Source organism: Oryzias latipes, chromosome 1, assembly GCF_002234675.1.
Source record: "Oryzias latipes chromosome 1, ASM223467v1".
In the NCBI taxonomy this organism is placed as follows: domain Eukaryota; kingdom Metazoa; phylum Chordata; class Actinopteri; order Beloniformes; family Adrianichthyidae; genus Oryzias; species Oryzias latipes.
In genome coordinates, this window is record NC_019859.2 from 12,682,984 (window position 1) to 12,705,449 (window position 22,466).

Sequence of the window (22,466 nt, forward strand, 5' to 3'; positions counted from 1 at the left end):
AAGATTATAGCATTCATCTATGACTTTGTGTCAACGGCCATTCCTTCAGTCGGTTCTGTTTAGATTGACAGTGTATCATTTAATTTAATTTACAAAAGATTAAATGTCTTTTTGTTACATTTCTTAGTTAATTAAACTTTTGTTTTATAACGTTTCAAACAATTTTTTTTATTTAAGCTAAATAAAGGAGAAGTTTTGTATTTCTAAAAATGATGAATTGTTGAAGTCAAAATGAAAAGATGAGCCATTTTTGCCACAAAGAAGAGGATTTATTTTGAAGGAATAATCAGTCTTTGGATTTCATCAATCAGAATTGAAATTTGTGAAGATGATTATGATTTGTGTGAGGAAACTGGAGATTCTAAACAAGACTGTAAGATAATGAAATTAGGCTGGTTCGTTCCCTTCAGTTTCCTGCACACAGAAATAAATGAATAATGACTCAGAGACAAAACTTAGCTTTTGTAGGTTTACTCCGAACAAAGAGCACAAATTTGTACGCAGGGTCACAGACAGATGAACAGAGTACCTAAAAGTGTCAGATCTCTCTGAGGTTATCACAGACATTTGGCAGACCGCATACACCGGGACACACAAAGATGAACAGGGAGGATGCTCGAGGAATGTTACAAGACAATAGTCTTGGTTGTGCTCTGTAGTATAATTTTGAGATGATAATACATAGTGAACCAAGTTTAAACCATTAATGTGATGAAAAGTTAATGTAATAAAATGTAAAAGGGAGTTTCTAACTGTTCTGTTTCTAATCCCTCCTAACAATTTGGTTTAAGTTTTTTTTAAACCCAGTCATATTGTCAATTTACAAAATCAAATATTCTTAGTTCTCTCAAAACACAGTCTGAAACTAAAATTTAAAAACTTGTTGAGAAACTAAATGAAAACTTCAGACAGCTGAGAAACTACAAGATGTTTTTTTTTTTTTCAGAAATACAAAAATCAAATATATCCAGAAGGAAGGAGCGACGAAGATATTCACAATTGTGGTATATTGTGCATGTGTTAATGTTTAGTTCCCTCACTTTAGAAGACCGGATCTTTTTTCAAATTTAATAATAAGGCACTATTCAAACAAAGTTGATAGTCATCGGATAAAAGTTTGTACTTTTGTTGTCTTAGCATGACATGGGTCATGTCTTTCAAGAAGAGTATCACCGACGAATGCGGTTCCTTTGAATTGACACGGGGTACGTCCTCTGAGTACGAGAGCAGGAAGTGCAGCAAACTCTTGTGTAGTAAGGGTAAACGCAGAGGCGGGCCTGAACCACTAACACGCAGTTATGGAACTGGTCACTGCAAAGTGGATCTGTCAATCACATTAAAAAAAAAAGAAAAAAAGATCAGATCAAATGATTTTGCTGCTGCCACTTGGACTTGGGAGTAACCTTTTTGTTGAACACCCTGTTTAGTTCATCGGCTCAGAAAATGTATCCAAATCTAACAACCTAAAATACTGTTAGAAGCTGTTTCAGTTTGTTTCATTTAGAAAAAGAGATTGTGCAAACAAATCAAATGAAATTCTTCAATTAAAAAAAAACTTTATGACTGAGTAGTTTTGTAGATTGTGGCAAAAAGTAATTTTAAAAACATGCAGTCTAATCATTTATAAGACCGGGTGTCATGGTTTACCTGCAGCCTGACAAACCATCTGTTACTAGAAGTTTATAGCTATTACTACAAATTAAAATGAAAGTTCAATGCTCTATGTGAGCACAGCCTCTTCTTAAAAAAAAAAAAATGTTTTAATCTACGAAATAAAAACTTTTGGTGTCCCTTTCTATAAATGAAAACTGTTCAATTAGTAATTAAATTCCCACTCTGACTCTAATCATCTTTTGATCTAGTATATCTATCTATTTATTTATTTATTTTTTAAACGTTCCCAGTCGTCTTTATATTATGATTTGTGTTGTTTTTCTCTACAATAAAAAAAATCTGTTTCGCTTTGTAGGACCTAGTTTCTGCAGAGCGGCAGAAATTCATGGGAAATGTGCCTCTAAGTTGTGGGCAGAAGTAGGCCTGCCCTCATCTCCCAACACCCCCTTGTTTTCACTCTGTCCCGCTATTTTACAGCCCCTCACAACTCCAACCTAACATTACCGGTGCAACAAAATTGGTGATTAATATTGTAGCCACCCAGCGTACAGCTTTGAGCCAGATTTCAGCTCAGACGAGGAAACCGAAGACGTACATGGATCTATTTGTCTGCAAGTGGATGCATCGGAATGGAGCGGAGCAGGCAGCTTGTGGCCTGCTCAGCATGTTCTCTATACGAAACAAAAACACTCTTTTTCCAACATCATTTTTTCTATTTGCTCCTGATTCACAACAGTTTGAAAAAAGAAATATTCAGAATTTTCTTTATAAATGCCTCTATTATCAGAAAAATGCCACAAGAGCATGTAAAAAAACAACATCACAATTTTCATTGGAGCGGATCTTTAAATGTACTTTTTTACATTGATTTAAAAATCATTGTCAACATCATAGGTTCCTGAAAAAGACAGAGATGCTTTCCCTTTCACGCGTTACCGTAATATTTACATACACTAGACTAGAGTCAGTGCTGTATTGTTGAATAGACCTACTCGTTTCAGTTAGACATGGTTGTTTGTTGCATTCCTCACGACTCTCAGGAATTGAAATGGGGTGACAGTCGTCACTTGGAACAATGTCGTCAGTGAGACAGCGGACCTCACGCACCCGGTAGCCGCTGTTACAGGAGCGAGAGCACTGAGGAGATGCACGGGGAGAAGCAGTACAACTGAACACAGACTGCTGAGGTCACTTACAAAGAAAAGCACAGACAAAGGCAGGTGACTCAAAAGTCCTCACTTGACTCAAAACATTATTATTGGTGTTTAATTGTTGATCTAAAGGTTTGAAGACATTGGCACAAGTAATATTTCACATAACTCTAATAAATGTACAAGAAAACAGAAATAGCATACCGTAATTTTACACTTGAGAGCACATCTAGCCAAAGTGGACGGATGAAGGGATTCAGATTTTTTGTGGGCGTTGAACTTCGCTTTTTAAAAGTTGACTCATAATTATTTGACAAAAAGGGTGTACCTCTTTATCTAATAGCATCTTTTATAGTTTTTGAATTTATCTTTACTGCCTGAGTAGAACCTTACTTGTTCAACAAAGTTTCTTTGAGCTTTTTCTTACACATTAATGAAATTAACAAAACAATGGCAACAGTCACATTTGCTTTGAAATGAAACAGACTTTTCCTCACCTATAATCGTTAAAATATACATGATTGTGCAAAGAATGGAACAGATGGGTGTCTAACTCAAAACCTCAATGGCTAATGTCAGTATTTTTTCCAACTTTCCCTGGTTTTGGTACTTCTTTTTGGTAAAATACAACTTATCCAGGTAAGTAGCGGCAGGTTGGGCAAGAATGTGTGGAAAACAAGCAGGACAGTTGCTTTTTAGATCTGTAGTTTGAAATCTTCGGTGACTGATCCCATAAACTTACCGCACTCCATTCTGTGACGTACCACTGGACCCCACAAGGTTTCAGTCTGCAGGGCTGCGATGTGATTGGCTTAGACAGACCGGAACATTTGAACTGATCCACAACCTCTTGTAGACCGTTGTTGGTGAAAATGCAAAGTGCACTGCGGGTCTGTGTGCCGTTTCCACATTCTGCAGAACACTTGCATCAAGTGTGAACAAAGGTGAAGCCGATGTGTTTGGTTTAACCAAAAACTTTGGACGTCCTTATGAGAGTTACCTGGCTCCAAGGTCCTGTGTACCACTCAAGCTGATTTTGACAGGGGCCAGCATCGCATGATGTCACAGCTGGTGGGCGGTCCCCTTCACAGCCATCCAGTGGGAGATCACTCCCACCACGATTGCTGAGACATACGACCGATCTGGTTTTATTCCCTCGACCACACTCTGCAGAACACTGAGAAATTTCAGACAGATTTGGATGAAGCTTCTTTTTTAATACCCTCCATCCATTAATACATTTTCTTCACACAACCAAATAGTGGTGGTGTTACCCGCTGGCTCCAGAGAGAGGTGAACCAGCTTCTTGCACAGACTCCCATATCACAGTTTTGTAGAAAGTCTGGCTTTAGGCTCATGTTGCACTCCTGCTCATCCTCCACAACCCCCTGATTGCTCACACACACCACTTCCCTGCTGCGCTGGCCCACTCCACATGGCACTGAGCACTGAAGGAAAACAGAAGACTCATCTCTGCTGACAGAAGACATGTGCTTCATTTATTTGCTCATGCTGATTTTATATTTTCAATGGGCATATGGCTCTAATAACAGAAAAGAATGTTTTTTCCAAAATTTCAATTGTTAGAGCAGAAGTTCGCTGTTATGCAGAGATGAAAATGCTGAGCTCAGAAGTTGTGTAGCAGCTTCATATAAACGTCAAATATTTTGTTTTTCTTACAGGGCTCCAGTCAGACCGGAGCTCCCAATGACTGCAGATCTTCAGCTGGCATGTGGATTGTGTCATCGGCCTTTCAGACGTGCCGCACTGCTCTGGCGCCACAGCAACAGAAGTCTCTGTCCCATTGTCATGAACTCGGGTCACCTGGCAGCAGATCACCTGACGCATCTGACTGCCAGGCCCACACTTCCTGCTGCATTCTGACCACTCCCCAATGTCCCAGCTGACCGCAAATCAAAGAGGACAAAGAGAAATTTGGAGGAAATGAAAAGCAAACGCCAACTGTGGTGACCATCTAATAAAGGAAACCACCAAGAGATTAGGCCAACTATGTGTCCTAATTTTAAGAAGATTAAATGGACTTCATGCCAAATGTCACTAATTTGCAACATAATCCAGGACTTTACCTAATTTAACATCCCCTTGAATGGAAAAAGCAGGATCTTTAAAGCACGTTGTTTACCTGAGAATGGAAAGCAGGCCAACAGGGGCAAGAAGTTCCAGTACTGATACCATAAACTGTTTTTTTGCAACCCCTCCATTGCTGCGGTCCAGTAAATGTTTATGGTTTGCAATAATCCTAAATAGTTTAGCAATGAAATATGTAAACACATTTTGTGGAAAGCAGCGATGTATGGAAAACCTTTGTTGTAATCTGATCCCACACTGCCTCTCATTCCTGGGATGCCATTAAAAAAACAGAATAAAAGTAAGCACTTTTTTTAATCACTCTCACCAGTTGACCATTTAAAAAAAAAACACATTTGAACCTATTCTCTCTTTTAGCATCTGCTGTATGGCCAAATAGATTACATTTTTTGTAGATTTCGTTCTAAATTCAATTAAATACTTTTTAAAGACTCACTCTGATCATCTATTTTCAAGTCGTTTTTTTTGTTATAATTGTGCCTTATTTAGCACACACAAAAAAACCCTGTGTCGTTTTCTAGAAGATACTATAGTTGCTGTAAAGCCACAGTAGTTTATTAGAAATTCACCTCTGAGTTGTGACACAGGGAACCCCCCCCCCCCCCCGTTACTGAGAGCTCTCTGTTTACACACTCTCCCACTAGCTTACAAACCCGTCACAATCCTAGTCCAACATTACCCATGCAATAAAATTAGCGAGTAATATTGGAGCAGGTTTGAGCCAGGTTTGAGCCAGCTTCCAGCTCAGACGAGGAAAAAAAGGAGCAGGGAGCTTGTGGCCCACCCAGCGTATATTCTTCATCACAAATATGCTTTTTTTTTTTTCAAACTGAATTTTTTTTGCTGCTCCTGATTCACAACAATTTGAATAAAGAAATACCAGTACTCAGAAATGACACTTTCACTGTCCATCATAGGAAAAATGTTACAAGAACATGTGAAAAACACCAAAGACAATTTTCATCAGAGTAGGTCAAGGTTAAAACATAACAACAAAATAATATCCATTGAACAAAAGGAAAACAAATTTCTGGCCATCCTCAGGTTCTGCCAGTGAGAGAGTTGGGTTTATTTCTTTTTTATACATACATCATTTTTTCATTGGGATGCCTGTTTTTTTTTAGAGTAGTTGTTCACATCCATCTTTCTTTTAAAATCCAATCTAAAGGGAATTGCAGTGTATGTAAAAATCTGGTCAGAGAGTGTGGTTGCATTTTACTCACTAGGGAGGACAGGGATATTCGTTGCAGTCCTCCTGGTTTGTTGGTTCATTGGAAAGGTCACAAAAGTCAGCTGGAACAGTCATCTGGGAGTCACTGTCGACACACTCCCAAAATACAGCACGCGTCCCTGCAGTGACACACTCAGCAAGTAAGTGTTTGCCCACTTTTATAGGCACTGACACACGATCCTTTTTCTTTTATTGGAGCAGATGGAGTACCTCAGGTACATTTTGGGAAAAGGAGGTTGACTGGTGAAAAAGGAAAATGAACCACAGGAACAAACCCATGAGGGCTCTTACCAGTACCACAGGTTGTGCTGCATCCTGTGTGTCCAGTCTTTGTCCAAACATAAGTGGACTGAGATACAAAGTTGATGCTGGTGTCAAAGGAATCCTTTTTGGAATGGGTTTTATCCTTGACAGTGATGCTGTTAACGGTGGCCTCTGTGTTGACTCTCTCATCTCCATCCAATTGCGCTTCAGTGTCATCTGGGGGAAAATGTTTCTTGGATTTTTCTTTTTTTTCTGCACTATCAAATTTCATGCATTACTGTGTTTGGTGTGCCATGCAGATGTCATCCTCTCATAGTCCCTAAATACCACGTAAAACGACACATACAATTTTACAAATATAAGGCTAGAATAAAAAAGGAGTATGTCATTAATTAGAAAAAAAACAGTTAGATAATTCACTCAGCACCTTTGTGAGCTGAGTTCTGTTATTTAAGTAAGAGATGTAAGGGTTAGAAAAAATTGATGAGTGAAAATGAATTTTTTGTCATTTTTCCCATTTTTTACTTGTTATTAGTTTGACCTGAAACCGTAAAGTTTTTTAGTTTGCAAGTTGGTGCACGCACTCACCTGGAGGCATTATGTCAGGTGTGTCTGGTTCTGGAGAAGAGTGAATAATTATAGGTATGCTGTATTCATAATGAACACTTGGACCTGGTTGTTGGTAAATTAACTGTTAAAAAAAAAACAAAATCCACATCTTTACACATTGAGAAGCTGCAGGTCAGAGATATTTGTGGAGTGTGTTTTTGCATCTCACATAAAGATGCAGGTCATCAGTCAAGGGTCCTGGTGCAGTGATGGATTCTCCATTCCAGGAATGGATCTCATTTGGCCGTTTATAGATCAGCTGCGTTCCAAGAGCAAAGTAAGTGCCAGGTCTGTCAATCACCCAGTTTCCGTTTATGATGGAGATGCCGCTCCGGGTCTGCAGGGCTGGAGAAACATCTTAATGTCTCACAACTTCAGGATTTGCCATTTTGTGATCAATTCTGTCTTCAAATGTAGTTATCTGAAGATACCCAAATAATTTCGACTCTTTTTTGTCTCCTGGACGCTGATGTTGCATGCTCCTGCAGGAATCTCTGCAATCTTATTGTAGCCAACGTGAAGAAAGTCCCGAGAGAAATTTCCTCTCACTACCTCAAAGCCCTGCCATCACACAAATTCAAAAACAACGCGGCACACACAGACACAACTGTCACACAGAAATCAGTTTTTTTATTTATAGCAATCTATGATACCTTGAATGACTTAATTTTACAATTTACATTAGTTTGATTTTCTCCCATCAATTATTTATTGTTTTTTCCTTCAAAACGTTTTCCCAAAATATAATAAAAGAAAATGACTGTTTAGTCTTTTCTGCTAAATATGAATAATTGACATTTTAAAAGGCAGATGTTGTACCTGCAAAGGGTATGAGCTCCTTTTGATATCCCAGGGAAGAGCACCTGAAACTAGGCAGAAAAGGCAGAGGAGATGGATGAGAGCCCCAAAACGACCCTGCTGCAGAGAGCAGAGCAGCTCCCACAGTCCAGCCATGAAGAGACTGAGGAAAGACAAACTGAACACACGCAGATGCTTGAAAAGCAACTATGAGCTTGTGAGGTGGGGTTAATCTGGAGGATGGGAAGGAGGAAAGGACAAGATGTGGGACCAATGAAAGGAGAGATGTTTGAAAAAGGTAAAAATTATATTAGTATTTTTTCTTTTTACGTTATGGTCCCGCTTGTTTAAGTCTGAATTTTGTTCAGACCTCAAAATGCAATTTCTGAAATTATTTTTTTACATACATTGTGGTCATATCTAAATGTTACTTTTGTGAAAGTAATATTAGTACATTGTTTTTAAACACTGTTTCACTGGAATGTGAAAGGACTTTTTAAGTTTCCAACTTTTATACTTCCTTCTATTATTTTCTAATGAAAAGCCGACATTTGTAAGACTTGTTTCTAATATATCTCCAATTTTTGCTTCTTTATCCTCTGTTATTTTTTTACTCCTCTATAAAAGTGCTGGAAAAAAGAAGATTTACTACAAAACAAAACCACCACAGTCAGAAAATTGTAGATAAACAAAGTTAGATAAAACTTAACTTTTCCCAGACTATTGTGGTCCTTGACTACACAGAATCAATCACATGGTTTTTATTGTGTTTATTCAAATTCTTCTGATTTGTAGTACTAGTTATTCTCTAACATATTATTTCTATTAGATCAGTAGTTATTTTAAAAATGCTGTAAAGTATTTAAAACTTTACCATGGACTTCAGCCAAGGACAACATAGGTAGGGAAACATAATTGGTTGAAAGATTTAAATAAGTCAAAAACATTTGCCACACATGTAAGCTCAACAAAAAAACAAGAAAATTAAGAGAAATATAGTTTCAATGTCATATCACTCCCAGCATTTGTGTGGAGAAATAAGAGACCTTTTTCCTAGCAGAAAATATTCCTCTCACATGCACTGAAGGGAAATATTTTTGGCAGAAACATTGCAGTTGTTCTTGATTTGTTTTTTCCATTTGAACAGTGACAGAAATTATATCATGCCGAGCAGCATAACAGCTGTGCACATGACAAGTGTGACGGAAATCAGAAAATTTGACAGCTTCAAAAAAAAAAAAGAGCTATTGTTACATGTTTGGAGTTACATGTAGTTTTCTTTTTTTACATGTAGTTTTCTTTGTTTGAAGCTTGTTTAACTGCTGCAACCCAATTCATTCAGACATTTCTCCTTTCTGGCCCCCAGCCAAAGCTTAGATGTCATTGCCCTGCAATGAATTCCCAGTGGTCACACAGTTATGACGGGAGGATCTGTGAGTCTGTCAGGGAATACTGAAACGTCTGTCCAGGTGTCTGTTTCTCACAGTGACAGCTTAATAGGTATTACTGTAATCACACACACAACATTCCAGCAGCTGGAAGCATAGCATCAGCTTCAACAATGCAGATCTCAAGTAACATCCCACAGCAGCACAACAGACCCAACAGAATGTGGATGTTAACTGAATCTATTGTTTGTGAATCTAGAAATCTGATTAAAAACTCAAACTTTTTGTAAATTAACCAAATCTAGTAGTTTTTCAACTTTAGTCTTTGGAAGATTAAGTGGGATCCTTAATATATCATCTGGCAAAGAGTAACAAACAGAGAATAAAGTTATTCAAGAGAAAAACATTGTTTTCTTTTGTGTCTCTTTTTCCTATCAGTTGCTTTCCCCTCTCTGTTTTCCCCAGCTGTCGGCTGTTTGATGTCCGTCTGTCCCATCCTAACCATCTGCCTCACAATCTAAATGAGAGGTTCTGTTGTCTTGCTGACACCTGGACGTCCTCTAACCACTTGTTACTTCGTCAAAAACCAAGTCCTTTTCTAACAGCGGTGTAAAAAATGGTATGATGACCGTTCAATGAATGAAATTCCCCTGCAGCTGTTTATGTGGGTTGGTTGACTGGCTAAAAATATAAAAGCCTTTGACCTCTTCTAGTAAATTTAGACTCTGGAAAAACATGGTTTCTGTGACATTTTTGGTAAGAGAAAGCAATGCAGCAGTGAGAGTGATTATATCGCAAAGTAGGGGTTGGTTTGAATTCACACTTTGGTCTGCTAGCTCCCCCACTTGCCTTTCCTAAATTACAGACTTAAAACATGCACACCTATTTGCACCATGAGTACACCTCTTTGGTTATTTTCCGCTGCCACATTCCAAAAGGTTAAGCTATTTAGAAAACACATGTAACGAACAAGATCCATTCCACCTCAGAGGTTCCACTTACCAACCTGAAAGCCAGTGTTAGTGTCCAAGACCTTTATGAAAACTGTGACATACTGTGTTTGGACCTCTTCATGCCAAGTGTGCTGTTGGGGACCCTGATTACTTAACACATTTTAGAAACTGCAGACCTGCAGTACTAAAGTTCTGCTTGACGTGTAAGTTCCTGAGGTGAAGTTTCATCAGAAACCAATAATCTCTGTTCAAAACAATTTGAAAAACATCAAAGCATTGAAGGTTCTCCCTTTAAAAGTATCAGAGATTATTCACTCAATTTCTAAAATATTTTAAATATTTGATACAAGTAATCACTTTTAAAGGTTTGAACCAGTGACGCGTCAAATATATTTACACTAAAATATGCAAAGCAAAATAATCTTCTTGATTAAACTAATATAAAGAACTCAAAGTACAATTAATAATAATAAATAATAATTTTTTTTTTTTTATATTTTCTCTTTTCATCTAGTTATTTTTTTCTACTGTTGAATTGTATTTACCACAAAGTAATGTGCTAAATAAAAGTTTTTCTTTTCTTTTGTAAACAGTACATATATGTCATAAATAAATGTAATTAAAACTTCGAAAATATTGACCGGAAACATGGGGGGAAAAAACTGCATGCTTGATACAATTATCAGGGTAAATGTCTTGGGACTCAAAAGTCACTTTCCAATTTTTCCATGTGCTGTTCCCAAGTCCGGTAAGGAAAGAGGGCAAACGAATTAGAAAACTCATGCAAGCATTGGAGAAATAAACCAATTCTCCACAGTGAAGGCTCAGTCAAGAATTATTTGATCATCTTTGCGGAAAAGATTTAAAAAAATAATGAAAAAGTTTCTTTTTCTTTATTATTTTATATTAATCTTGTTTTCAACATTTAAAACAGTTTTTAAAACATCAGTCAGGACCACTTTACGCCACAAGGGGGAGGACAAAGCACAAACCGGAAGCAGGAAATGACGTCAACTTCAACGTGCGAAATTCAAACTTGTGGAACAAAACATTCCCACCGAGGCTGGGCGTCCACTGACAATTCTCGGTCTGTTTTTCACTAAAACACAGGTAAATGTACAATTTCCATTATGTTAAAGACAGTTTGAAAATATGGTCACTTCTTTTTTTTTTTGTTTTAAACTGAAAACATTTAGCCATTTTTTCCGTTTTATTAAATGTGTCGCTTAACTTTAGCTAGCTAGTACCGGCGTTAGCTAAATATTTACACTGAGTTTTGAAGGTATTTTCATTTCATTGTTCATATATCATGTTTTTTTTTTATCACAGCGTCGTTTGTTTTTAAAGCGACACACACAGGGGAGATGCCTGTGGAAAGGACGGAGCCCCGTGGAACGGCAGAGCTTGACAAATATTATGAGGTGTATGAAACCATCGGCTCAGGTAATAATATCGTGTTTTGATATACGATTATTATACTCAAACTTTATGGTATCGTGTTTGAATCCCTGTTTATTTTTCAGGTGGCTTTGCCAAAGTCAAACTGGGCCGGCATATTCTAACGGGGGAGAAGGTTGCTATTAAAATAATGAACAAAAAAGATCTTGGGGTAGGTTTAAAAAGAAGTCTTATAGTAACAAGTGGCAGTGTGCTTACAGAACCTGCAGGTGACCTATGTGTAGTGTGTAAAGTTCAAAAGTTAAAGCTAGAGTATTAAAGAGCCACAAACACAACCCTTTTCTCTTTAAAGACCTACTCCAATAAAAATTGTGTTTTTAACATATTCTTGTAGGATTTTACTTACATAGAGAATGTCTAAAGAAATTTTAAAATAGTAAAACAACATTGTGCGCAAATTCCAAAGTTGCAAGTTAACAAGTCAGACTTGTGAACCTATGTCTTTTTTTTAAAAAGACAATAGAAAGTTTTGCTGGTATGCCACCGCATTTGGCAAAAATGCAACATGTCAATTGTTTGGACTTGCAGCTATAATTAGAATCGAATAGAACTTTAATTGATCCAACAACAGGGATATTGATTTGTTATATATCATATATATATATATATATATATATATATATATATATATATATATATATATATATATATATATATATATATATATAAACAGCAGATAAAAGATAACACTAAACAAAAAAATCATCTAATAAAAAAAACAAGTATCCAATGCCTATGAGGTGTTTTAGAGTCTAAAAGCTGATGTAAGGAAAGACCGGATCTCTGGACCAATTTGTTGATCTTCTTCCTGTCAGTACATCAAATCCCCCCAGGAGCTCATTCTGTAGAAGGGGGCAGATGCAACAACGCCTTCATAAAATGTTGGCATTTTTAGGACTGATCTCAACATCGTTTTCTCCTGTATGCCAAGGTACTTTTGAACCAAACAAAAGGTTTTCAGAATTGGGCCATAAAAAACAGATTGTGGTTCTTTGTTTTTTTCAGTCAAAAATAATTTTTAACATTAGCTTTTCATCTAATTATTAAAAATCTATTTAGGTTTCAAAGTTAAGCATTTGAGAAAAAAAATCCAAGTTTTTTTAAAAATAAAAAGTATGTTTTTTTTAATGTTTCACAGGATGACTTGCCTCGTGTAAAGTTGGAGATTGAGGCAATGAAGAACCTGAGTCATCAGCATATCTGTCGACTTTATCACGTCATCGAAACCTCCTTGCAGATATTCATGGTCCTTGAGGTAAAGAGCATCTAGTTTTTATGTGTGTGTGATCTGGGACATTTTTTTTTTTTTAATTTTTACCTTTCTGTCCCTCAGTACTGCCCCGGTGGAGAGCTCTTTGATTATATCATTGCAAAGGATCGACTGTCAGAGGAAGAGACCAGGGTCTTCTTCAGACAAATTGTTTCCGCCCTGGCCTATGTCCACAGCCAAGGATACGCTCACAGAGACCTAAAACCGGTAAATAGAAGGGTTGCTGCATATTTGCGAAGACACAGTGTTACCTCAAATGTGATGGCAGATTAATTTAGGTTTAACTTCATTCATTTTTTTGTTTTTTGCTTTAGGAAAACCTTTTAATCGACGAAGACCAAAACTTGAAGTTAATAGACTTTGGCTTGTGTGCCAAACCCAAGGTATCTCCCCATGTTTCTTTTCTACTGCGTGTAGATCAGAGTTGCAATGTTAACTTAAAGGGCACATTATATCACAATAAAAACATGAATAAATATCAAATTAACAGTGTTCTAGAAAGCCAAGCTGATTTTTGCGGATTTGCTTTTGTTACAGGGAGGATTGAGTTACGAGCTGATGACATGTTGTGGCAGTCCTGCTTATGCTGCTCCTGAGCTCATTCAGGGAAAGGCATATATAGGATCAGAGGTAGGATGGGAAAGCTGTTTGCATACATGATTTGGGAATTTAGGGGTTTAAGATACTTTAAAGACCCACTCAGATGAAAACTGTTTTTTTCTGTTTTTAAAATGCTCTTGTGACATATCCAAAGAAAATTAAGCTCAAATTTACATTTCTAAGTATTTCTTTATGCAAATTGTTGTGAATCATGAGCAGACAAAAAATGCAGTTGAAAAAAAAGAGTATTTGCTACCTAGAATATTTGCTGGATAGGCCAAAAGCTCCTTTAGTTGAGCTCCCAGCAACAGGAAGGGGGGTGGGGTTGCTCATGCCAATGGTCCTGCAAACAACTCAGAAGAATTTTTCCATTGAACTACCGCCACTCTGCAGAAACTATGTTCTTAAAACAATGATTTAAAAAAAATATTTTTGTATAAAAAGGGCATGATCATAAATAAGACAAGTGAGAATGCTTTTTAAATGGATCAAAAGATGATTGGAGTGAGTCTGTAATCCAACAGAACATTTGTTGCTGACACCCAGTAAAAATGTTAAGAAAAAATTGTTTCACAGTTCTGCTTTTATGACCATATTCATTTTGTATTTAACGCTTCATTATAAACACTGTTGAGCTGTGTAACCTTTAGGCCGATGTGTGGAGTATGGGAGTTCTGCTGTTCGCTCTGCTTTGTGGATATTTACCCTTTGATGATGACAACTGCATGGTTCTTTATCGAAAGATCACAGTAAGAGCACTGTTGAGTTTATTTCCAGTAAAGACAATAGATGTCTGTTTGCTTTTTTAACTTTTTTGTTTTTTCCTTTAGAGAGGTAAATATGAGAATCCACCCTGGCTATCTCCAGGTAGCATCCTCCTCCTAAACCAAATGATGCAGGTTTGTATTGGGCCCTTATGTTTATTTCTTTTTTTAAGATGAATCCTAGTTTAAACACTCCAGCAATTCCCAAGTTATAAAAATGTACTAGCACAGAATGAAAACGAAATTCCTTGAATTTTACAGACATTTTTCTTGATCCGATGGTGTCGTTTTTAACTGTAGTTTCTGTGTGTGTCCTGCAGGTGGACCCCAAGCGGCGCCTCACTGTCAAACAGCTGTTGAACCATCCCTGGGTGATGAAGGACTATAATAGTCCTGTCGAGTGGTTCAGCAAGCAGCCGGTACAGACGCTCTGACAATAAGGATACGAACTCAAGCAAAGCAATTACAACATGTTTTTTGTTAAGGGGGCGTGTCGCCAACCTCTTCTGTTTTCTAATGTTTCTTTTTGGTTTTTTTACTCTTTAACATTTGTCCCTTCTGGTCATTCGTTCTTATTTTTTGGAATACATAAATGTACTTGCTTGCATATAATAGTACCATATTTATAAAGAGTTTGGTATCTTAGGCCTATTTGTACAATAAGGTAGGTCTGTTTTTGTTTGTTCTTTAAAGCTTGGCCACATTGATGAAGACTGCATTACTGAGATGGCGGTCTACATGAAGAAGTCGAGAGAGAGCACTACAGCGCTGGTGAAGGAGGTGTGTGGGGACTCATCTGGGCATAATTGTCTTTATATTTCAGTCTGTTCTCAGTTCATCTGAATAAAAGCAGTGTTTGTGATTGATTTAAAAAAAAAAAAAACTATTTCTAAGAGATCTTGACTTTCTCAGTGGAAGTATGACCAGACCACAGCCACATATTTGCTGCTGCTGTCAAAGAAGCGGGGAGGAAAGCCTGTCCGTCTGCGCCGTGAGCCAGCTGCCTGTGAGGACTCTCCTCTGCACAGAGAACTGCAGGTCAGGATCTTAGCCACATCTCAAGCATTCAATCCACTTTCTAGACTCTCTAGAATCTTAAGAATTTTATCTGTTCCTTTGAGATTGGAGAGGGCCTTCACTTCGTTGAGGATGACGAGACGGTGATTATTGGTTCTTTGGACTTCTGTTCGGACTACATTGATGACTGTCCATGGGTCTCAGTCCCACAGTACAGACCCCATGGGGTCAGAGGTCAAGCAGACAGAAACACCACCAGAGACAAGGTATGTGGCTGAGTAGATAATTTAATTCAGGAAAAAATTAAATAGTTAGCATTTATGCTCTCCAAACCTGACAAAATGATTGAAAGATTGAGAGAAAAAGCTGACAGAAGTGTTCACTCTTCTAAAAACTAGATTAGCACTTTTGAACACTAAAATATTTTAGATCCTTGCTGCAGCAGCTAGCCAGGTACTAGCTAAAGATAAGAGATAGGTACACTTTTTACACATTTTTTTCTGTAAAATTAACTGATGAAATAAATAGATTTTCATATTTAAGACCATTTAGGGAAAATCAAATATGTCAACAAATTACAAATGTTGGATCAACGCTCTCATATCAACCGTTTCTTCTTTGTTTCTATAGAGATTAGTGTCACCAACAGTGGAAAAAAGATATGTTCGCAGCCCGATGGAGGAGAGGGGGAGGCGGCGGCAAAGAGATCAAGAGCAAAAAAGTGAGAACAAGGAGAATCTTGCTGAGGACAAAGGAGCGGAAATGTTTGCGCTGCCTCCCCCTCGCACCCCTGTGCCCAGTAAGAGGAACCCACGCTCCATCAAGAATGTGTTAACAACACCCAACCAGAACGTCAATGCCAACAAATCCAATGCAGGCACGCCGAAAGGTAAGACAAGTTTCTGGTCGATTTTGGTGTATTATTATTTTTCTTTTCATTCTTATGAGTTTGTTCCTCTAAGAAATATACTGTTAGATTAACAATATTTAATTGACTTTTTCCAGACCTCCCTCTTTCATTTTTGCTGTTTTGGCCTCATAGTGCTTGCACCCGTAATCACAAGTGCCACAGCCACATGCTACACATTTGCAAGTAAATTGTCTTCCAGTAATAAACTCATTTATTGGACCAGTTTTTCTTCCAAAGCCCCTCATATTTCAATAATTTATCTGTCATTACGCCACTGAAAATGGACAGACGCACCCTTATTACTGTCCAACTCAAAGGTGAGGCGATTATCGGGCAGCTAATTCTATTCACTTATCTCTAAATGAAGGGCACTAATATGAATAGAGAACGATTAAAGTTGTAATTATTTGTCGTCGTGCCTTTTCTGTTCAGATGTCCAGCCTCATTAGTTTCCTGTTGAAATTTGGCTGTTTGCTAACTCTCTGCAGTTCATGGTAAACCTGAGGAGCCTGTCTTAGTGTTCTAGCTGCAGTGTTTGAGCTGCAGTTTGGAGCAAACATGCTGACTGTGACATCCTCGTCCACACTCTCTTACACACTCGCACACACACACCCAGAGTGGGCTGTGTATGTCTGTCCCCAGGCGTGCGCTTTGACAGGTGTAGCTGTCGCCTTCCTTTGGTCACTGTCCCACTTGGGCTGTAGTGACATGTGTTCTCTTGCCACTTAAGCCCAGCTCTCAGTCTTGTGTGTGACTGCGTGCACATGTGTGTCTGTGTATGTCATACTCTCTTTTGTGTCAGCGCCAGTCAATTTGCTCGCATTTAAGCACCAAACAGCTTCTTTCAGAAGTTTGGAACCCTCTAGTTCTTGATATCTTTGTCTAGTTTCATTGAGGCAGAATGTGCGGTGAGTGAGACATTTAAATTAAAGTCAAATCATCTTTTGAGCTGTTTTTTAAAGAGTTGCCTTGTGGGTGTTTAACTATGATTATGCCGTTTTTTTTTTCCTTAGCTCCAATTAAAAAATGTTTTTCTAGGACATAGTTTCTGCAGCGCCACAGTAGTTCATTACAAATTTGCTTCTGAGTTTAGGGCGGGATCATTGGTGGGAAGCAACCCCCTTTCCTGTCCTTGTTGCATATTTTCTACATCATAAATACGCCCTTTTTGATAACCGTATTCTTTTCTCTGTTCCTGGTTGACAACAATTTGAATTAATGAAAATCAGAAATGCAATTTAAAGTTTTATTTTTTTATACACGTCCACAACAACATGTTAAAAACACCAAAAACAAGATTTATTTTTTATCAGAGTGCGTCTTTAATGGATCAGTTCCTTGGTTTTCTACGCTAGAAATTGCTTTTAAAATGCCTTCACAGATATCTAAACCTTTTCATGTTTTGCAACAGGGTGTGGCAACAATATTAAAGACATTTTCTGTTTGATTTCCAAAGTGCTCTGATGAGCACTCTGTCTTGCGCTAAAATATTTGCTTTGACTGATATGATGCGGGCACGTTATGAAGAAAATGTACATTTTTGTGCCCAGGTTGGTTTCTGGTGCAGAAACCTTTTTTCTCCTCCTTTTTAGTTCTGACGACATATTTGAATTTCTCAGTGAAATGAAAATTTTTTTGTTTGAACTTATGTCACAGGGAAGCTTTTGCAATTTATTCAAAGCCAATCCTGTTTGATTCTCCACTGCTTTAGTTAAACTGTGAATTTTTTGCGCAGTGCAGTCTTTGCTGCTTTATTTGTATTCTTGTATATTTGTATTCTTATCTGTATGCTTTCCTTTGAGAGTCTCTGACTGTTTGTTGTTTTTTTTTCTAACAGGTGGTGACAGTGCATCTAAGGAACACAATAAGAAGACAATAGAAAACAATGAACCAACAAAAATTGAAATTTTAGCTTTTAGTCCAGAGCGAAGGTGAGCAAACAGGAAATGCAGGAAACTGAAATCAACCGTTGGGATTAGGGTTCATGTTTGATGCTGCTTTTCTCTTCAGGTCTAGGTCGCTGGACATGGCTGTCACAGGGGACAGTGGCAAGAAGAAGCGAGCCGGGAAGATGTTTGGTTCTTTGGAGAGAGGTCTGGATAAGGTGATCACAATGCTAACCCCGAGTAAGAGAAAGGCCCTCCGGGACGGTCCACGGAAGATTAAGGTACAGATATGTCACAGCGGATATATCGTTCCCTTCAAGTGAATATATCCACTTATTGTACTTGATGATTCACCAACGGCAATACATAAAAAGGGGTTTAAAATGAAGAGAAAAAAAAAGAGATGTTTTGTGTCCCATTTTCTTTGCTCTGTCTTTTTATAGGTTTGCTTTAATTGATTCTAAATTGTTTTTCTAGGCCCAGTATAATGTGACTCTGACCAGCCAAACTAATCCAGACCAGGTCCTGAACCAGATTCTCTCCATCCTGCCAGAGAAAAATGTTGACTTCACACAGAAAGGGTAAGTAGCTACTCCTCCTGCTGTCTTTTCACCCAAACACACTTTTATGAAATACTAAAATTGCATTTAATATAAAAAAATGTCGTCATTTTCAGCTACACCCTGAAGTGTCAGACCTGGGGTGACTTTGGAAAGGTGACCATGGCGTTCGAGTTGGAGGTGTGCCTGCTGCAGAGGCCGGAAGTCGTTGGCGTGCGTCGCCAACGACTGAAAGGAGATGCTTGGGTCTACAAGCATTTAGTTGAGGATATCCTCTCCACATCCCGTATTTAAGGGATGCATGTCTCTGACTGCATCACTGTCTGTGGACACTGGTCTGTTTGTCAGAAATATGGCCTCCCTGTGAGTCTGTTCAGACTAAACAGACGTTTGCCAAGACTATGGAAGCATTTCTTAAAGTTTATAGACGTTTTACAATACACTTTGTGGGTTAGGGAATTTAATGGTAAAAGTAAAATGCCTTTTTTTTTTCATTTCCTTTTCTTACTATTATGCAAACATCTGCTGTCAACTGTGTTGGAGTGTATGAAATAGAGCAGCACGATTTCAGCTGAACCGCTTGGCTGCTGTTTGTTTTATGTCTTGATAAAATTTTCCCCTTAAGGTGCAACACCTGCCTGATGAACAAAAACACAGAATACTGCTGATTTTCTGTCTTTCTTTGTCTTTTATTTTATGTGTTTACAGCTCTGTTGTATTCTATAATGATGTTTGACACGGTTATGTGAAGTATTTTTTTTGTTGACATGTTTCTATTTTTTCTTTGTCTGTCTGTGAGTTTTTAACTAATTTTGTAAATTAACATAATAAAAGATATCCGCTTTTATTGAGACCGATGGGGGGAGAAAAGTGTTTGGGGCAGTTAGTTAAAGTTACCAATTAGTTAAAGATGACTTTCAAACATTCTCAGCCTGTAAAATGTTGAGGATTTCCCAGATTTTTGCTTGTTAGATCTTTTAAATATTTCAAATGTTAATTTTTTTTTTAAATCAAAGAATAGAATATATATAAAACAAATTATTTTGTTGGTAGATTTTTTTTTCAATAATTACCCCTAATAAAGCAGCTTTGGTTAAAAAATATTAGAAACTCCATAGCATTTAAACCAAAATGCCTTTTGTAGAGTGATCAGCATGTTGTCTACCAAATTCTTGAATTCTAAACAGGAAGAGGAATCTAAGATTATTTAAACGGAAGATAGTTTTATATTTAAGACAACAGAATGTTTGGTATGGAGAAATTGAAAAATATGGAAGTTCTGGAAATGGCTAAAAACAAAAGTTAAAGGCCACCTGCTGATTGGCAATTTAAAGTTGTGACTCTTTCAGGTGTGAGAAGCAAGGTTTAATGAGAAAAAAAACTTTCTTTATATATTTCTAATCACCTCTCATCCATGCTGCTTTTTATCACAAAATTGTTTTTTTCTTTCATCTTAAATTTGACATTTTTTACTGTATAAAATATTTAAGTTTAAAATTTGAAAGATCTGTCTGTCGGCTGTTGGACCATGAACCGAACCTCCATTGTTCCTCCCTTCAAACAGGTGGAGCTGATTTTCCAAAAATCAGTCTGGGCTCATTAGTTCATTCCTGTTTGAGATTCAAAGAAAACACGTGGTTAGCACATGAGGAGGATTACTTGGTTTAAGCTGAAGAATTTGGAATAATATGGGACGTTGTTAAAGTAGGAGGAAGCTGAACGCCATGTGCATCTAGCTGGCCTATATTTCTGGGTAAGTGGCAAAGTGGCTATTTAACAAGTTGCTCTTAAAACTGACAATGTTTAGAAAAATTTTATTTTAAATCATTTCTCTTTTGTGGCAGAAAATGAGAGGTTTCCTGATAATTGCTCTTGTGCTTCTTTTCTTATGTGAGTTTTGGTCAAATATCACAACACAAGTGACCTAAACATCTCGTTCTCGCTTGTAAATCTGCTCTACTAATTTCGCAGGGCTTCTGAAAGCTGACCAGTCAGGTGACAAAGGAAATACTCATGAGGTTAGTGAGAAAAAATAGGAGTTTACGGTTAAAATTGGGGCACAGAATTGTTTCCTTTGTCACTTTCCGTTCTGGTTCCCAAATTGGGGCAAAATGGATCGATTTAAAAAAAAAAAGCTTCTCTGTTTATATAAAGTGTTAAGTTTGGCACATTTAAGAGTTTATTATTTGGGAGGAAAGAGAATTAAAAAAAAAAAGTGTTCACTAATTGCAGTTGAGGTGTTCCCTGAAGAAAAATATTTTTACACTATTTGTGGGGGTATTGAATTTTTCTTTTTTTTTTTTTTTTTTTTTAACTTTGCAGTTGCTGGGATGAGAATTGACCATGACCTGTGCCACAAGTTTGAGATGTAACTGCTGAGTCTGAGCTGTGTCACAATAGCTAAGATTATGGCAGTTTCAGGATTGTTTACAGGGGTGCCACTTTTAACCCTGGAACTGTGGCATTTTCATAGGAAACCATAGGATGCTATAATGTTGGTGGTCTTATAAAATTACATCAGACTAAAACCATATTTTCACTTAAGTCCTCAAAACTTGATGTCAAATGTGTAAATGTAAGTATTAGTTTAGGGAGTCAAAATGACACGACATCTAAAGAGTTGTTAAGAAAAACATTTTTTAAGACCCTTATTTGCACATATTTATGTGCAATCAAGCATAAGAAGTGATGGAAATTCCTTTCAGCTAAACGTTATGAGTGCGGCCAAGATGCATATTGCTCGCATGTATTTTAACCCCCCGTTATCATGTGCGAATAGTCATTTCTCTTTCTTTTTAAAAAATCAACACTTGATGTGTCCTTGTTTCTTTTGCTTTTGCAGAAAGGAACCCTGGGGGAGTTGGTGCTCACTCTCCTCTTATCTCCACTCTCTTTGTACTCCTGGGTGGCTTCCATACTCGTCAGATTCATCATATCCATCCCAGCTCTTGGTCTCAGCGCCCTTCATTACTCCGTTGCGCTGATCTTTGCTGGGCCTTGGTGTGTGGCGACTATCTGCGTATCCCTGCTGCTGACTTGTCTCCAAATCACCCTGTACCTGCTTCACATGACCCTGGTGGTTGGGGTGGTGATAGTAGTTTTGACCCTCGCACGATCTAACTCCACTGATCGTGAGACCGTTGAAGAGGTGACAACAGATGAGGCAGCGAAGCGACTCCAGCAGTGGAGAGTGGAGCATCAAATGAAAACCAAACCAAGAAGGATATTTTTTAGAGTTGCAAAACAAGGCTGACTTTTTGTTGTGGTTTGTTTCTGCCAGGAAAAAAAGAACCTCGGCTTAAGCAGCTTTGAACCTTCTTTAAAATTCATTAATTTTTATACATGCAAAACTGCTTGAATTCTTCTTACATTTATTGTGTGTGTGTGTGTAAATTGGTTTTGAGACACTTTATAAGGAAGCAAAATAAAACACTCTCGTATGACTCTGATTTTTAAATGAGTAAAAAAGCATCTGCTAGTCGCTACTTTAACCAACAGCCAAGGGTTGTCCACTTATCTTTCTCATTTTCCTTTCTCCAGTTAGAACTGCGGCCCCTCCAATTATCTGCGGATTGTTGTGCTGTTTGCTTCACATCTACAGATGTTATCATTAGTCATGTCTGTCAAATGGAGATGAGGACAAAAGAGGAACAGGAGGAAATCTTCTGCATTCATTACATCAGTCTTTTTAATCTTTCCGTGTTTATGCAGTGAAGTTCAACAGTGCAAGGCAAACCATATCCCTGTAAAACACTAAAGGGAGTTAACAGAGAGAGAAACTACATGTGGTGGGAGCATTAAGTCGGGGCACTGGATGCTTGCCCAACCAGTAAACAGATCTGCAGGAAAAACTTGGGGGGGGGGAGGAGAAAATGGTGGAAAAT

The 22,466-nt window shown here is 37.7% G+C and overlaps 3 protein-coding genes across 3 annotated transcripts; 2 read left to right on the forward strand and 1 right to left on the reverse strand.

Moving 5' to 3' along the window:
* Positions 1 to 455: 455 nt before the first annotated feature.
* Positions 456 to 7,932, reverse strand: LOC101169417 (thrombospondin type-1 domain-containing protein 4-like). Its single transcript, XM_020706980.2, has 12 exons — positions 7,798 to 7,932; positions 7,410 to 7,539; positions 7,148 to 7,323; positions 6,958 to 7,060; positions 6,397 to 6,585; positions 6,098 to 6,224; positions 4,446 to 4,668; positions 4,040 to 4,213; positions 3,766 to 3,942; positions 3,508 to 3,687; positions 2,607 to 2,751; positions 456 to 1,324 (listed from the first exon to the last, which is right to left on the reverse strand). Exons 1-12 carry the CDS (start codon positions 7,930 to 7,932, stop codon positions 1,170 to 1,172), a joined length of 1,914 nt encoding a protein of 637 aa, XP_020562639.1. The 3' UTR covers positions 456 to 1,169.
* Positions 7,933 to 11,098: 3,166 nt separating this feature from the next.
* melk (maternal embryonic leucine zipper kinase) lies at positions 11,099 to 19,435 on the forward strand. The gene is made up of 18 exons (XM_023956469.1): positions 11,099 to 11,227; positions 11,447 to 11,560; positions 11,641 to 11,726; positions 12,714 to 12,830; positions 12,909 to 13,052; positions 13,160 to 13,228; positions 13,383 to 13,475; positions 14,096 to 14,194; positions 14,276 to 14,344; positions 14,530 to 14,628; positions 14,903 to 14,989; positions 15,122 to 15,247; positions 15,331 to 15,492; positions 15,857 to 16,115; positions 17,974 to 18,067; positions 18,147 to 18,303; positions 18,500 to 18,603; positions 18,699 to 19,435. Exons 2-18 carry the CDS (start codon positions 11,482 to 11,484, stop codon positions 18,874 to 18,876), a joined length of 2,022 nt encoding a protein of 673 aa, XP_023812237.1. The 5' UTR covers positions 11,099 to 11,227; positions 11,447 to 11,481; the 3' UTR covers positions 18,877 to 19,435.
* A 607-nt stretch (positions 19,436 to 20,042) lies between these two features.
* LOC101164531 lies at positions 20,043 to 22,031 on the forward strand. Its single transcript, XM_004065734.4, has 4 exons — positions 20,043 to 20,335; positions 20,427 to 20,472; positions 20,554 to 20,600; positions 21,425 to 22,031. Exons 2-4 carry the CDS (start codon positions 20,430 to 20,432, stop codon positions 21,833 to 21,835), a joined length of 501 nt encoding a protein of 166 aa, XP_004065782.1. The 5' UTR covers positions 20,043 to 20,335; positions 20,427 to 20,429; the 3' UTR covers positions 21,836 to 22,031.
* The last annotated feature ends 435 nt before the right edge of the window (positions 22,032 to 22,466 follow it).